Source organism: Microtus pennsylvanicus, chromosome 3 (assembly GCF_037038515.1).
Source record: "Microtus pennsylvanicus isolate mMicPen1 chromosome 3, mMicPen1.hap1, whole genome shotgun sequence".
Taxonomy (NCBI): Eukaryota; Metazoa; Chordata; class Mammalia; order Rodentia; family Cricetidae; genus Microtus; species Microtus pennsylvanicus.
This window is the reverse complement of record NC_134581.1, coordinates 128,848,339-128,864,185: the sequence shown is the minus strand read 5'-3', so window position 1 is coordinate 128,864,185 and position 15,847 is coordinate 128,848,339. Positions and strand designations below refer to the sequence as shown.

The window sequence follows — 15,847 nt, the reverse complement described above, 5'->3', positions numbered from 1 at the left end:
GGGCACCTAGGCGCGAGGGCACCGCCCCAGGGGGGCGGGCAGCGGACTCCGGAGGGCGGGGCGGGGCGGACCGCACCGTGCCGGGACTCGGGCGCCGGCGGCGGGTACGGAGCAGAACGCAGAGTCGCAGCGAGCGAGCGGGTCGGCGGCGGCGGCGGCAGTCGGAAGGGTCAGGACCACGGGAGCCCGAGCGCGCGGCAACGGCCGCCTGGAGCGCGCAGAGCGATTAGCGCTGCGCCCGCAGCCCCCCTAGCGCGCGCACGCTGAGGAGCGCGCGGTGCCGAGCGCGCGCCGAGCGGCCGGGGGCGCGCAGGCCCTGCCCGCCCCTTCCGTCCGCACGCCCGCCGCCCCGCCGGCCCTTCCTCTCCCACCTTCCACTCGCGGCCCGCGCCCCCCACCCGGCGGCCCCGCGTCCTCCTCCCGCGGCAGCGCTGTCCGCGGCGGCCGGAGCGGGCCGGGCCGGGCCAGCGGGCCGGGGGATGGCGCTGCTGGACCTGGCCCAGGAGGGAATGGCCTTGTTCGGCTTCGTGCTCTTCGTGGTGCTGTGGCTGATGCATTTCATGTCCATCATCTACACGTGAGTCGGAGGGTCGGGGCCTCGGGGACCAGCTGTGCTGGCAGGCGTGTGCGTCGTGGAGGCTCGCGGGCTCCGGGGGTAGAGAAAGCTGATCCTCAAACGGTCCCCCCCTTGATCTCCTTGGGGCGGTGCGGCGCGGGGTCCTGGAGAGGGAATAGCGCTGGTGTCGCGACCGGGCTCCTGGGTTGCAGGCGACTGCAGAGCCAGCCCTGGGGAAGGCGCCTGCTTCTGTGTCTGGTGGATGGTTCCCTGCTCGGTCTGATTGTGTGGGGAATTCGTATGATTTTTTTTTTCCATCTGGGCCAGGATGTATGGTGTATTGTGGGCTTACCCCTCCCTCCGTGCGGGCCACGTCTCTGTTATGGTGATGGTCCTTAACATTCTTCCGGGAGCTGTTTGGCACCACCGGGAGACTTCCCTGTGGGTTTTCTCCTTCCTGGAAGAGCTGTGTGCTTACATAGGTGTGGAGCACCTGCCTGCTTTGTAAAACGTCAGTCTCCGAGCCTGTGTACAGTTTTCAGTCCTGTCAGGGTGGCGTTTCAGTATGATTTTTCTTCCTTCCTTTCCTTTTTCATTTTCATTTTTTTCCAATTCTTCATTTATTGGCTTGTTTGGAGTTGTATCCTTTCTCCCTCCACACAGAAAATTTGATTTGGCAGATACTTCCCGAGGCCTACTAGATACCACCTAGCATTGGGCCGGGGCCACAGATGAGAGCAGGACAAAACTCCTGCCCTCGGGAAGCTTACATTCTAGAAGAATGAAACATGATAAAAATCCAAATAAGGTTATTCCCTGTAAAGCTTAGGAATAAAACAGAACAGGGTGAAGGGCTGGAGAGAGACATGATATAGGGGGCTAGTTTTAATCCTTCAGTAAAATGTCTTTAAAATGAAGTCTGTGTAAGTAAACGAAATACATGTGTAGAGATGAACTGATTTGGCATTTTAGTCCGTTGTGTGTGTGTGGGGGGGGGGTAGATTTTTACCACCAAATAGAATAGGATAGAATAGGATGTTAGGGAATTACTTTTAGTTGCTTTTTCCCACTATAGAAAAGATGTGCTTTTCTCCGTTCGGTATGCTGTTTCTTGATACTGAGAAAGAGGACACTTGTACAAGATAAACTAGTAGGCTTTTTTTTCCCTTGAAAGTGAAAGAAAACATACTCCAGTCAGTATGGCATTGCTGACTTTAGAATTTTTAAGTTGTATTCATTATAACCACATGGGCTCTTTTAAAAAAAATAGTTACTATTTAAGGAATTTAGTACAATACCAAAATATTACGCTGTTAACCTTCTGTGCCCACCTCCCCAATTATATTTAATAGGCAGAGGAGGAAAGAGGAGACCACGTCACGACTCTTGTTCTATAGCCTGCTTTAAAATCTCACCTACTTGATAAATGATTTTTGACAAGCAGTACAGGTCACTGTTGTAGGTGCTAGAAGCAAGCACAAAGATCTAGACACACCAGACTACTGCCCATGGGGGGTGGCCTGAAAAGTGACTTCCTATTGTTTCTTCTGTATCAACAACTGTGTGAGCTCTTTCCATCGTTTCAGGCATTTTGGATTCTGAGCTATTAATATTTATTTGTTGTTATTGGTAGGCAATTCGGTTGATTCCGGTTTACTAAGCAACATTTTAATGATTTTATTTGTATTTCTTAACTTTTTCCTGCATGTTGGGCAAGTAGTTGCTTTATTCCTGAGATACGTTACCAGTCCCTGGGATGTATTCTTATCCATTTGTCTCTTTAGTTCACATTTCAGAGGGAGAAAGTGTTGGACTAAAAGTGGTACATCTTTCCATCTTTGGTACGATGTTGCCTTATAAACGATGTGATAGCGACTCGCAGTCCTGGCCCTGTTGGATGGGGGGTTATCATCCAGCTCTGCATCCCTTATTCCTCACCGTTTCTTTTGTTTTGATTTTCATCCATTTAGTTACTGGTTCCACTGAGTAGCTTTTCAGATATTTATACGCTAGTTTCATAAGTTATGCTAGTCATAAGTTATATGGCCATACTCTTTTGCCTGTACTGCAGTCTGTTGCCAAGTTCATCTGTTTAATTGACGGTAACTCCTGTGTTCATCCGTCTGTCACATGCTGTAATTTTCCCCCAGTCTATTTTATTGTCTCAACTTGAGACTGGGGTGTTAAGTGGACAGGTCTTCTGTTTTATTTTTCCTTTCATCATCTGCATTCCCAATGATATATGTTAGTCATATATCTCAGTCTGCTTTCTTCTAATGCTGTGAATTTTCTTTTGATTTTTTTTCACTTTTTACATTTTCATCATTTTTTTTGTTATACAATGAGACCTGGAACTCTGATTTTAGTTTCACTTAAATATATACCCAACTTGTCCCCAGGTCATTTACCAAGTGCTCTGATTATTCATTTGTTTAGAAAAATAACAGTCTTTTTCATAGACTAAATTCTTTGCACTTTGGTTCTAGTGCTGGATCATGGTCCCATTGTTTTTTTTTTTTGTACACGATCTATTCTGCTTTAATTAATGCAGTTTTATTAGCTGGCGAGATAGCCAGCCCTTTCATTCTTTTGCAGACTTTCTTGACTTTTATAAATACATTTCTTATTTAGTGATGACTTTTAAGATCTTGTTTCAGAGTCTTTAATTTATTAGTTTAAATATTAAATTTATAGCTCAACTTAAAGCAAACCCTTTTACTGAACCTTCTGGAATCCTGCCCCCTCCAGTCTGTGCACACAGTAAGCATCGCACTTCCTGAACATTAGCATGATCGATGTATCCGCTACTTCAAATAGCCAGCCAGAGTGTGTTTGCTCCTTGCCTTCAAAATTTTTTAATTTATTTATTTGTTTATTTTTGTGACTAATGTGTTATAAACAGATTTTTCTCAAAATAATCTGACTCTGACTTTTTTGTTTGTTTTTGGGATAGGGTCTCACTGGGTGTCTCAGTACTCATTGTAAACCAGGCTGACCTTGAACTCACAGAGATCCACCTGCCTCTGCCAGAGTGCCTGGATCAAAGGCCTGTGCCAACCACGCCCAGCTATAATTTTACAGTTCTGAGCATGGTATAAATAAACATTTAGCTTCCTTGAAGTAAAAAGGCTTTATAATTTTTTTTTAAAAAAATACTCCAGGACATTACCTTTAGATTTTTAAAAAGAGTGTGTGTGTGTGTGTGTGTGTGTGTGTGTGTGTGTGTGTGTGTGTGTGAGACATGGGTTTGGAGATGCGATGACAGCCTGCAAGAGTTAGTTTGGTTCTTTCTGCCATGTGGGGGCTGGGATCAGGTTATCAGGCCTGGTGACAAGCACCTTTACCTGCTGAGCCATATCTCCTACCAGCTCCTTATTACTCTTTTTTTTTTTTTTTTTTTTTTTTTTTTTTTTTACTGATAAGAACATGTTCTGGGCTTGGGTGTGGTGGCATACATGGAAGTAGATGTCTAAATTCAAAGCCACTCTTGTGTTGATGGTGGGTTCCAGGAGAGACAGCCAGAGTTACATGATGGAGAGACCCTGTCGCGAAACAAAAATAAAACAAACCGAATTCCTAAACAGAGATGCGCAGATCAAACAAAGGAAACATAACTAACTTATAACAGGTTTCATTTGCTAACTACAGGCCTTGTAAATGCTCTTTTGAAATGGATAAGTGAATATAAAACAAATAGGCAGAGTAGTGACCTCGGCACACACCTGTCCTTACAGCAGGCGGACTGTGCAGTGAAGCCTAGCCTGAGGTAGACTGTGAGACCCTGACTCACAGAAACTAAAGCAAATAACCAGCAGAAGAATTTGTACATAAATTCACCCATTCTCTTTCTGTTGTTGTTGTTTGCTTGGCTGGTTTTTACCAAGTATCTTTTTGTGATCTGGTCTGACTATCACTGTCCACTTTTTTGTATGTATGTTTTTATAATAAATAAGAAAGATACTTCCCAGCTTGATAGGAATTGTTTTCCAGAAGAGGACAAAGTCTTTTTTGTTTTTTCTTGCCCTTTCCTTACTGTGTAAGTAAAAATCACAGTTGAATCTCAGCATTTAACAAAGTTAAAAACTATGTAAATAATATTTTGGTTAAGACAGTGTGCAGAATGGGGACCTAGTTATTTATTTGTTGATTTAGGTTTTCCTACGTTGCATTGGCTATCCTGGAACTCCCTCTTATAGACCAGGCTGGCCTTCTTCTGACTCCCCCAAGTGCTGGGACTAGAGGTGTGAGTCACCAACCACCTGGCTTTTTTGGTGGGGAGGGGGAGAACCATCTTTATTTTAATGAAAGGATGTGTTTTCTTTTTTTGTTGTTGTTGTTTTTTGTTTTTGTTTAGTGAATGTACTAATATTTAATGAATCAAGGTTGGTGGAGTAAGCATATCTTCATTTGGATTCCATCCAAAGGTAAATTTGAGTGTAGGTGTTCTGGAACACAAATGCCTTGATGAACACATATGGACTCGTGAGAGGAATTCACACTCCAGTTATGATGAAGGACGTGTTTTCTGAATGAATGTTCAGCTTTATCCTTCCTGCCCTTTTAAATCTGACAAAAGTGAGTTAGCATGTGTTGGTGCGCCTCTCCCCACCCCAAAAACCTGTACTTGCAGCCCCCAGGTTTCTAAACACTGGCACAGCCCTTGTGTCAGGTGTCAGGTCAGCATGAGGGTGGGCTCCCAACTGTTAAAGGTGCTTGCAGAACACTGATATTGCACTGAAAGTGTAAGGAAAACTATTAGCTACAGTGTATCAGTGGCACACTGAATCTGTTCTATTGTATCTTACAATTAGATAAAAGTCCTGGCCTGCATTTTAAACAGTGTTGCTGACGTCTGGTTCACACATTGACTAGCTCGTTGGTGAAGTTATTTGTTCTGATTTCACAAGTCTCACAATTCTCATACCCTCATTCCCCCCTCTGCCCACTGCTTAATAAAGACAAGTTGGCTATCAAATACAAACAGGTGTTTCCCATTCCCATGTTTAGAATCTGTCTCTACTCACAGATATCTCTGCCACCCGCTTCGTTCCCCTCAACTTTAATACCAAACGGAGGCACAGTCATTTCATAGTATTATTTTAGGTGGCAGATACTTTTATGGGAAGGGTCTTATTCCCAAGATTTTGATCTTCTAAAAATAGCAGGTGATTATAGTCTCAAGCAGTCAGTGCAGGCTAAGTGCTCTTTATGGGTTATTTTGTTTTTCCTCTTTGTCAGAGTGAGTTTGGTTTCCAAATTGGGAACTGAGATGAAAGCATGCAAAAGTCTGAACGCAGTTGTTTTCTTCGGAAGCAGAACCATCCTTTTGGATGGTTGATGTATCTCTCATCCATTCTTGCTCTCTCTTCCCCATTGTCCCTTCTCCTGTAATGAATACCTTTCCCCTCTGTGTATAGCGCTCTACTGATTGACATTAGACCTTACTGTTTTTGTTAATTGTAAGTGCCAGGCCAGCTTGGAAATGCTGCCCTTTAAAAAAAGACTTACCTATTTAATTTTATGGGTATGAGTGTCTATCACTGGTACCCACAGAGGCCAGAAAGAAGGAACTGGAGTTACAGTCTTGTAACATGAGCCTCTGTGTAGGTGCTGGGAGCTGAACCCAGGTCCTCTACAAGAACAGTAAGATGGCTGCTGAGCCATCTCTCCAAACTCGGAAGTATTTCTTGCTCTTTTCGAGATAAGGTTTCTCTGTGTAGCCCTGACTCTCCTGGAACTTGCTCTGTAGACCAGGCTGGCCTCCAACTCAAATAGATCTGTCTGCTTCTGCCTCCCGAGTGCTGGGATTAAGGGCGTGTACCACCACCGCCTGGCTCATGCGATGGTTCTAAATAGCGAAATAAAAATTGTAATTCAGTTTTACTACTCACTGATGGTTCTCTTGATTGGTTGTTTCCCACACATTGACTCATCCATCCCCACAGCTCCCCTGCATTGTTGGAAACGTTGATGCTCATCAGTGTCTCTAGAGTTTTGCTCCTTTTCTGCTTCAGCGTTTTGTATTGTCACCTTGTTGTCATTCTGTAATCTAGGGTCCCAAGCTTTAGCTCTTGCCAGGACTCCCCACTGCCTTCAGGTAGGCTTCTTACATGTCCCACAATTCATTGGGGACATAGCCCCGCCCCTTTTCTTCAACAGCCTCTGATTTTTGGCTTTGTAAGACAGTGCACTGTACTGTCTTCAAGATTATCACCCCTTCCTCTTTTCTCCTCCCTTTTAAAAACATCTTGTTTTTCTTTAATTTTTGCATAACTACTTCTTTCTTTAGACTTTGGTTTTGTAAGGGGCTTGGAGTGGGACTTCCTTTGTCTTTCTGTGGTTTGGGGGAATTACCCATTTAAGTAGAAATAGAAAGTGATTTTCCCATTTTATGTATGCATTGTAAGTTATTGAGGGTACAGAAGTTTTGAGATGTTGACTTATTTACCACTGTATCCACAGGATCCTCTAAACATTAAATAACTACTTGTTGAATGAATGATCTTTGAGTTTTTCTAGTAGCAGTACTGTGTATGTGTGTGTTAATATATTCATTATTTCAGTCTCTGTTGGTAATTGTGCTTTGAGGCAAATGGTCAGATTTTTTTTTTTTTTTTTTTTGCTTTTTCGAGACATGGTTTCTCTGTGGCTTTGGAGCCTGTCTAGAAACTAGCTCTGTAGACCAGGCTGATCTCGAACTCACAGAGATCCACCTGCCTCTGCCTCCCGAGTGCTGGGATTAAAGGCGTGCGCCACCATCGCCCGGCAATGGTCAGAATTTTTGATGCTTTTAGTGGACATAGATTTTAATGAAAGCGGACCAAGTAAAATCATGTTCTCACTATGTCTAAGCCAGTAGCAGCAGGTGAAATAGAACAGATTCCTGTCAATCTGTTTACATCAGTCTGTGTTCAATTTTCCCTCAAAAGGTTTTCCTGAGGGACCAGTTGTCTTGCTAAAAATAATCTTTACATTCACTTCTGTCCTTTGGGGAATGTAGAGCCCAGAAGTAGCCAGGGTTGGCTCACAAATGTCCCCATTCTCTCTCCATCCACAGAGTTTTCTTCCAAACACAGAGTAGTTTAAAGGTTAGTGGCTGCTTTGAATGGGAATTGTGTAGGAATAGGGACCGCTCATTGCATGCTCAAGAGAGCCGTGTGTTTTTGAGCATTATCTGGTGGCTCCTTCTTCTGTGAGCCATCTTTCTTGGTTGCTCTCAGCAAAACACGTTTTCCATGGACCAGAGTTAATTGTAGCCTCACCAGAGAGTTAGTGAGGTGGGTTGTTTTTGTTTGTTTGTGAGTCTGTTGAGATCTGCTGGCTTCCTGTGGTGCTATGACTCCTTTATATTCCACCATATGTGAGTCCATTGTCCAGCGGGGACAGTTTATGCTGTCCTGTATGGTTAGATAACGCCTGGTTATTTCTTTCTCATGGGAGCCTATGTCAGCAAAGTCACAGTTGCACGAAGAAGGTAGACTTGAGCTGCTGAAGCCCATTTAGATGCCCATCTTTAAATGATAAGTTCTCTGCGGCAATAACATGAGTCACAACCCAACCCATACTGATCATAAACAGCCTTCCAGAGCCCAAGTGTACGTGGCGATGATAGAGGCCACTAGTCACTGGGGATGGCTATGACCGGCATGCTGATCGCACACTCAGCCTGGTTTGATGTACAATTTTAGCAGTCATGGTGTGGAGCACAGGGGAGAAATTCCTGGCGTGGAGCAGTTGCTTTATTGGAATCACACAGCACAACTTGTAAAATGAAACAAACAAAATAAGAGCACAGCCTGGGGCTATGAAGCAAGGTGACCTTTGCCCTTGCAGACTGTATTCTCTTGGAAGCCCTAGGCAAAGTCCTGGAGCCTCACCCCTATTTAAGATTGCTGCCAGCTGCCTGGAGTGGGGGGGACAGTCAAGCCTGAGCTGTTGGTGGATTAGCCTGAAAGATGGGAAGGCTGAAACAAGGGGTTAAACCATAGAAACCATAGCAGCTTTGTAGAGCTTGATATTAGGAGGAAGCAGACATGAAGCCTCAGACAGTCGGGGCTCATTAAGTCAAAGCGTGGTGGCACACGCCTTCAATCCCACCACTCTTGGAGTAGAGGAGATGGGTCTCTGTGAGTTTGATGCCAGCCTGGTCTACAGAGCTAGTTCCAGGACAGCCAGGGCTACACAGAGAAACCCTGTCTCAATAAAACAAAATAAAAACAATTAAGAATATTGTTAAAAATCCCAATTACAGCTCATGCTGCCACTAAGTGAGATCTAGTGTTCCAGGTATTAAACTAGGTCGCAGAGAGGGCTTTCACCTCGAGCGGCATGGAAGTCTGTTGGGTAGCCTCTGCGCTGGAGACTGCCTAGATCCTTCACGAAGTCTGATCAGCTTGGAATTGCATGCTAATCAACAGTTACCTTGAATAGTGTATCCTGCCTGGGTCCCAGCTTGGCTCCTTCCTAACCTTCCAGTGTCAAGTGAAGGGGCTTCTTGTAGTTGGGGACCAACATGCTGAGGCAGGTTTAAAGGATGGCAACACAGTCGGGGCTCTGCAGAGCCTCTGCCTGCTGGAGAACCCATCTGTCTTTGGAAGGAGAACTCAGGCTCACACCATGCAAACCAAAGGGCACCAGCAGTCCTTCTTAACTCGTAGTAACTTGCTATGTGTAATGTTTCTTAGTCTCATCTTTGTTTTAAACTTTTGGATGTCCATAAAGCATTTGTTCATTGCAGTGCTGAGAATTGAACCCAGGACCTCACATGTGCTGGGCAAATGCTCTACCTACCCCTGAGCTTTGCCCCCCTAAAGCTTTAGATATTTCCTAAATATTTGATATAATTTTTTCACTTTAAACATTACATCAGCCTATATATTGGCTTTCCTTCTGTTTGTTTAGGCTCTTGATGTCCTTTAACTTGAGATCCCACTACCATAGCCTCCAGAGTGTTGGAATTTCAGGCACATGCCTCTTTGACTCTTGGGTAGGATTAAGATTAAACTAAGTCTTAGGTGTGTTCTAGACCGTATTTTTCCTTACTCTGTTTTCCTCACGTGATCACGGTAAGCCTCTTCCTCTCTCTCTCTCTCTCTCTCTCTCTCTCTCTCTCTCTCTCTCTCTCTCTCTCTCTCTCCACACATGCGCATACATACACGCCATCTAGTTCACCTCTGTTCCTCTCTTCCACTGTTTAACATCCCTAAATCGCTTATCTGAACTTTGGTAATTTGGAGAAGTCACACACAGCAAAAAACACCCTTGGATTACAGCATTGGTCCTTTTTTAAGCTTTTTTTTTCCTGTTTGTTTTGGGCTGTGTTTAGAATTAAGCTGTCATTGGATGTTTACTTTTTGGCCTGTATTTCTGGACCTACCCGGCAAGGTAGACGCTAATATGCACACAAAAAGAAACAACTTGCCCAAGGGCACACAGCTCCTGCTCTGAGATAGAAACCCAGGCAGACTGCCACCAGCTCTGGCTTCTAAATCACTCTGCTGTACACCGCCAGAAGCAACCTAAAAATAACCCGGAAGTGAACGAGAGGGAGCCCCATAATGGCTAGGGGATGTTCCCGACAGTTGGTGACGCTCTCCTCCCAGTCTCATAGAACTGCCTTTGTCCTTCTTGCTCCTCTTTCTAAAAGCTACCCCCTCCTTTCAGGAACCCTGTCACTTAGGTCTGTGGTTCTCTGATTTGTACTAGGAGGGGGAAGGGGACTTAACAAGCCTCAGCTGCGAGGGTCTCACCCCTGGAGTTTTAGATTAAATTGGTCTCAGCGTTAGAAGGTTTTAGCTCCTGGGCGATTGTGATGTGCAGCCCCTGGTGGCTGTTCATCCGCAGGTGTGTCCTGCACTGTCCCCTCTCGGCTTCCTTCACTTCTCCACATAGCCCAGAAGCCGCAGTTTGCCCTCGCCCTTTGCCTTGCCTCACCCTGCTCAGCGTCGTGTATCAGTTTGCCCAGTTGTCCTGGATCCATCCAGTGGCTTTAGCTTCTCAGCTTTCAGGGTCCTGCAGCGGGCCGTGGCTGACCATGTGGATTAGTACTGCTACACATTCATGGTCTCAGATCGCCGTCCAGAAGCACTTGGTGTCTGTATTTAGTGTGTCTGTTGCACCATGTCTTCACCATCCTACTACGTTCTTGGCAGATTGCTCTAATCCTTGACTGTGCTGTGGATCCTTTAGCCTTGTCTGTATCTGCAGATATTCTTACAGACTCCCTCCAGGGAAGTCCCCTGTTCCATCCAGTCACTCTTGGGCCCTTTCTCTCAATTCTGCTGTTTTAGGGAAACACAACATTTTCACTATTATCATGCCTTACCTCCTGTTTATTTACTTTTCCTTTTTATTTTTTTAATTATGTATGTATTCATTGCCATGTGTGTTTATTGGGAATGCCACGGTGAGCGTGAGGCGGTCAGAGGGCAGCTTTCAGGGGTCTGAAACCTTTCTGGCCCTGAACTCGGGATGTGAGTCTTGGCAATAATTTCCCCTTACCTGCTGAGCCATTTTATTAGCTCTAAGGACTTAACATTTTAAATCTGCTTCTGGGCTCCATCAGATGCTTCATTGCTGCTAAAAGTGCTCAGAAGTCACAGGCACAGCCCTAGCACGGTGCACATTTTATTGGCCCGCCCTCCTGGCAGCATCCATTGCTGTTCTTTCTTTACAGAGACCTTTGTGTTTCTTTTTATTCATGTGTTTGTACGTGCCTGCCTGTCCGTTTATGCTCTGTGCTCAGGCTTTATGACTGTCATGACTAGTTCCTTGAGCTCATCCCTGGAGCCATCCAGCTGCTCGCTCCACCATCAGACAAGCCCCGTGGATTCTTCACCTGCAGTTCCCTTTGGCCCTTCCTTCCCCGCTCTCCCGTTTTCTAGCATTCTAAACTGTACAGCTTGCATTTTCTTTTTTGTTCTGGACGATTGTAATATCTTCCCCTGCCTTCCATCTCCCTGACCTGTACTTGGTTCTTTTCACTTAGTGCTGTTTCGTTTTGGTCTTTCATGGTTACCCCTTGCTGTCTCTTCAACATTGCCTGTGAAGTGGAAGCATTTTACAGTGGGGAAGAGACAGCACTGGCCAAACTTGGATGTGCTAAAACCCAGGTTCTGTTTTAGCGGAGGGGTGGGGCAGTGGAGTGGGGCACACTCAGGCAACTCTAGCAAGAGCCTCTCCCTCTCCCTTCTCCACCGAGGTGGGGGCTTGCTTTGCTGGTACTCTGTTATAGCTCTAATCTGAACAAGGTGAGAAACACCTCATTGTGTTCTGGGCACTTAGAACTGCTGTGATAGGAAGCGTGTGCAGCCTGAAGGCGAGAGAGGGAAGTAAGTCTTGTGTCTTAGGCAGAAGGAAAGCTCTAGTCCCAGTAGCATTTCCAGGTTGGTTTCGGCTTCTTGATTCTTGATTTTGCTGCTCGGTGTGTTTTCCCACAGCATGCCTGGCTGTTTTTACAAGATGCAGACATTTTGAATTTCACTCTCTTGGGTTCTGACTATTTTTCTGGTCTCAACTCTGTCTCCTGCATGTAGAGGAGTCTGCAAAAATGTCCTTGGGGGCTCCCTGTCCTGCACGTGGCCAGGAGGTGATCTCAAAGGAGTAGTTTGGCCCTGCCCCCTCTGTTGCTGTGTCTGTGAATCATCCTTAACCGAGAGCTCAGTGTCTGTAACTGTCCTTTCCTAGAAGTTGTTTTGTCAGGTTGTTTTGGGGTGGAAGAACAAATCCGCTTTTTGTTGCTTTATTTTGTCCAAAAGTTGAAGTCCAGTGGAGAGACTTGGGTTTTTGATTCTTTGTTAAAATGGGATGAGACTTCATGCTGTTTGTAACAGCCCCACACCATAAACAACCAGGTGTCAATAGCTGGTAAATAGATAACTGTGAGGCAAGTTAGTAGGAAGAATTCTGTAACCAGGATGAATAAGCTAAAGCCAAACTATCAATGTGGGCGAATCTCACGCCAACATAATGGTGAACAAAGGACACCAGATATAAAAGGTAACTTGACAGTTGGACATAGGGGGTGGGGTCTGCTAATGCTGTTGTTTTATGACCTGGGTACAGGTTGTAGGAAGTTTCACCTTAGCAGATTCCTTGCATTGCATATTATACATGGCCTTACATTATGTACCAGTTTTAAAAAGTACCCATTGTGACAGAACAGTCAAAGACATAAGCCATATGCCATGGTGGTTTAGCAGAACTGAATTCCCAGTATGAAACCCGGAAGGAGAAAGTACAGTCTAGAATCCCAGCAGAAAGCAAGCCTCATGTTCTATGTTTAGGGTAGACACCTATGAGAAGACCCGTGCATTGTGCAGACACCGTAGGTCTAAATCCACGCTGCTTGCCTACTAAGCAAATGGTCTGTTTATATCATTTCGAAAAATGTTACTGCAGATTTGGTTTATAACACACTCGTCACAGTCTGAGGAGTTATTCCTGCATGTGGCAGGCACAGTTGCTGTCCTAGCTCCAGAACAGTTTTGTTGACCTATCTGAGTTGTGTAGCATGTGCACAACCCCTCTTAAACCGTAAGTTATTGACAGTAGCAGTGTGTCATCTCAGACACATAGGGCACCATCTAGCATACACGGGCATTGAGTCTGAGGGCCAATAAAGGAATGCTATGTAGGTGTGGAGTAGCACTGTGTGCTACGTAGACTGCTAAATATGCGTGGTTTTGATTAAATGGGCATTCTTTTATGGCTTTGATAAATATTTCAAGTAAGCTGAACCATAGAGCTTTGTCATCTGTATTACATAGAGTCAACACAGTGTTCTCCAAAGTGAGACTGCGTGTTCTAGGGAGAGTGAGCTCCACATGGATCTCTTGGCATGTGGAAGGAAATACTAAGGGCCAGTTAGGTAAAGAGGAGCAGCACAGTGTCGTATGGTTTTAATTTGCGAGAAATCTCAGAAGTGGTCCTTACCCATTCTCTCCATCCATCAACCTAGAAGCCACAATGAGTCTATAGAGCAGCTCTGCATTCTCAGTACGGAATGCTCAAGAGGAAGGAGGCCTGTCAATAGTCTTACAGTGGGCGTCTTAATAAAAAGGGGAAGGAGGTAGGACTTACTCTCTCAAACTTCCAAGACCACTTCGGTTTATAAGACCCCTCCCTGTTGCTGTTGCTCACTTAGCTACCACCTGCCAGATCCAGTGGGCTTAGTAGAGGGCTGCATGCGTCTATGGATTGATTGGTCAGCACATTGACATCAGAGTTTTGAGACACCTTCTTAGCACTCAGTGGATCAGTAGGTATGAATCACTAGATTTTATTGGTATGGGGCTTCCTCAAGCTAAAGATAACTACCGTTTGATTCATTAAACTTCTGGGTGGATAGCAGAAGGCTTTCAGCACGTAGTAGATACACCCACAGACTCATATTTATTGAGGCATATTTGCAATAGCCAAGCTACAGGGTCTGACTAGTTACCTGTCAACAGATAATGAAAAGCTGATAGACATTTTATTCAGCCATACAGAACAACGAAATGATGTCATTTGCAAGGAAGTGGGTGGAACTGGAGATCATTGTGTTAAGAGAAATTAGCCAGACTCAAGCAAATACCATGTTTTTGCTCATACAAGCCTCAAGATTAGTAATAATAATGGGTGTTTATGAAGGGGCATGGTAAAGAAATTGCCCATGTGACCACGCCATTATTAGGGGGAAAGTTTTTACTGTAAGACAGAACATAAAGAGCATCCAGAGACATCTGGAAGAGTCCAAAGCAGAGAGAAAGAAAGCAGATTGGACATGGCTAGAGCTATCTTCAAGAAAAGCCAGAGAGAATAGTGAAGATAGCTGATAGGCAAGGGAAAACTTTGTCATTGTATGGACAACAAATGGGTATGGGGGGGGCCGCAGGTAGAGACTGAGGGAACCTGGAGGCCAGCATGGGCTTTGATGTGTAACCAACCACTGGTGCATTTCTCTTCTGCCAGAGGCAAGGGGAATGACCCCTTTGGGGCACGGGATATAGTGATGTTTCATTTGTATTTTAATAAATAAACTTTGCCTGAAGTTCAGAGAGCAAAAAGGCTACACTGATCAGCCTAGTAGACCAGGCAGTGGTGACACACACCTTTAATCTCAGTACCCTCACTGGTTTGCCATAGAAACCAGGTAGCAGTGGTGCACGCCTTTAATCCCAGCCCTAGAGAGGAATATGAAACAGGCAGAGACAGCTCTCGGTCAGTCTCACTTTGAGGATTCCTGGAGGCAGGATCACCATTTCTGGCTAAGGTAGAGAGAGGTAATAGTCAGTGGCTGGTTGTTTAGCTTTTCTGACCTTCAGGTTGAACCCCCAATATCAGTCTCTGGGTTTTATTAACTGTGCTATACCAGGAACCCATTTCATAGCATGTGAGGGATGCAGGCTTTTAGCTAACCACCAGAAATCCTTCTGTAGTTCAGTGTGAGCTCATTTCTAAATATACGATTTTCTGAGACCTAATACTAATAAGAAGGCATGAAAACAGAGTTGGTGACTCTAGGGACAGATATGAACAGAAGGGGTACAAAAGAAAGTAATTGGAAGTAGTGAGAAAAATGTCATAATAAAATGTCCTTTTAGCCTGGTGGTGGTGGTGCAATGCCCTTAATCCCAGCACTCAGGGAGGCAGAGGCAGATGGATAGACATAGCAAGTTCCAGGACAGCCAGGGATGCACAGAGAAACCCTGTCTTAAAAGACAAAAAATAAATTCTTTTGATAAGTGAAAATGGACCAATAATAAATTGCTAGTCTTGGGCCTTTTGTCCTATTATCTCCATCAATTATGTTTTTCATCATTTTTGGGTATGTTTTTGTTTTTCCTTTATTCTCTATAATGTGTTCTAGATAGTTTCATCCAATCCAGTGTCCAGTTCTGTCTTCTACTGCTGTGTGCAATTTTCTTTCTTATCTGACCTTTGAGCTGCTCACGGCATAGGACAGTGGTCCTCAACCTTTCTAACGCTGTGACCCTTTAGTTCCTCATGTTGTAGTGACGCCAACCATAAAATTATTTTCACTGCTAGATCATAACTGTAGTTTTGCTACTGTTATGAATTATAATGTAGTCTTAGGTGACCCCTGTGGAAGATTGGTCGCGCCCCACAGACTGAGACCCACTGGCATAGATGCATGCCTTGCACTTGGTTCTTGACAGTGTCTCGTTCCTCCGTGACTGGCTCTAAGAGAAGCAGTGTTTCCAGCTTTCTCTTACTGCCTTTTCTTTCCAGGATTCCAGACGTTGACACAAAGTGTCCAAACAGATTTTTTTTTATCTTCCTCAAAGC

At 44.8% G+C, this 15,847-nt stretch overlaps 1 protein-coding gene across 1 annotated transcript in view; it reads left to right on the top strand.

Annotated features, from left to right (window-relative positions):
* The first annotated feature begins 234 nt into the window (after nt 1-234).
* Ugcg (UDP-glucose ceramide glucosyltransferase) overlaps nt 235-15,847 on the top strand; it is a 32,919-nt gene continuing 17,306 nt past the window's right edge. Inside the window, exon 1 of the mRNA XM_075967118.1 lies at nt 235-577. Coding sequence (XP_075823233.1) covers nt 480-577 — 98 coding nt within the window. The 5' untranslated portion in view covers nt 235-479. The remainder of the gene's footprint in view (nt 578-15,847) is intronic.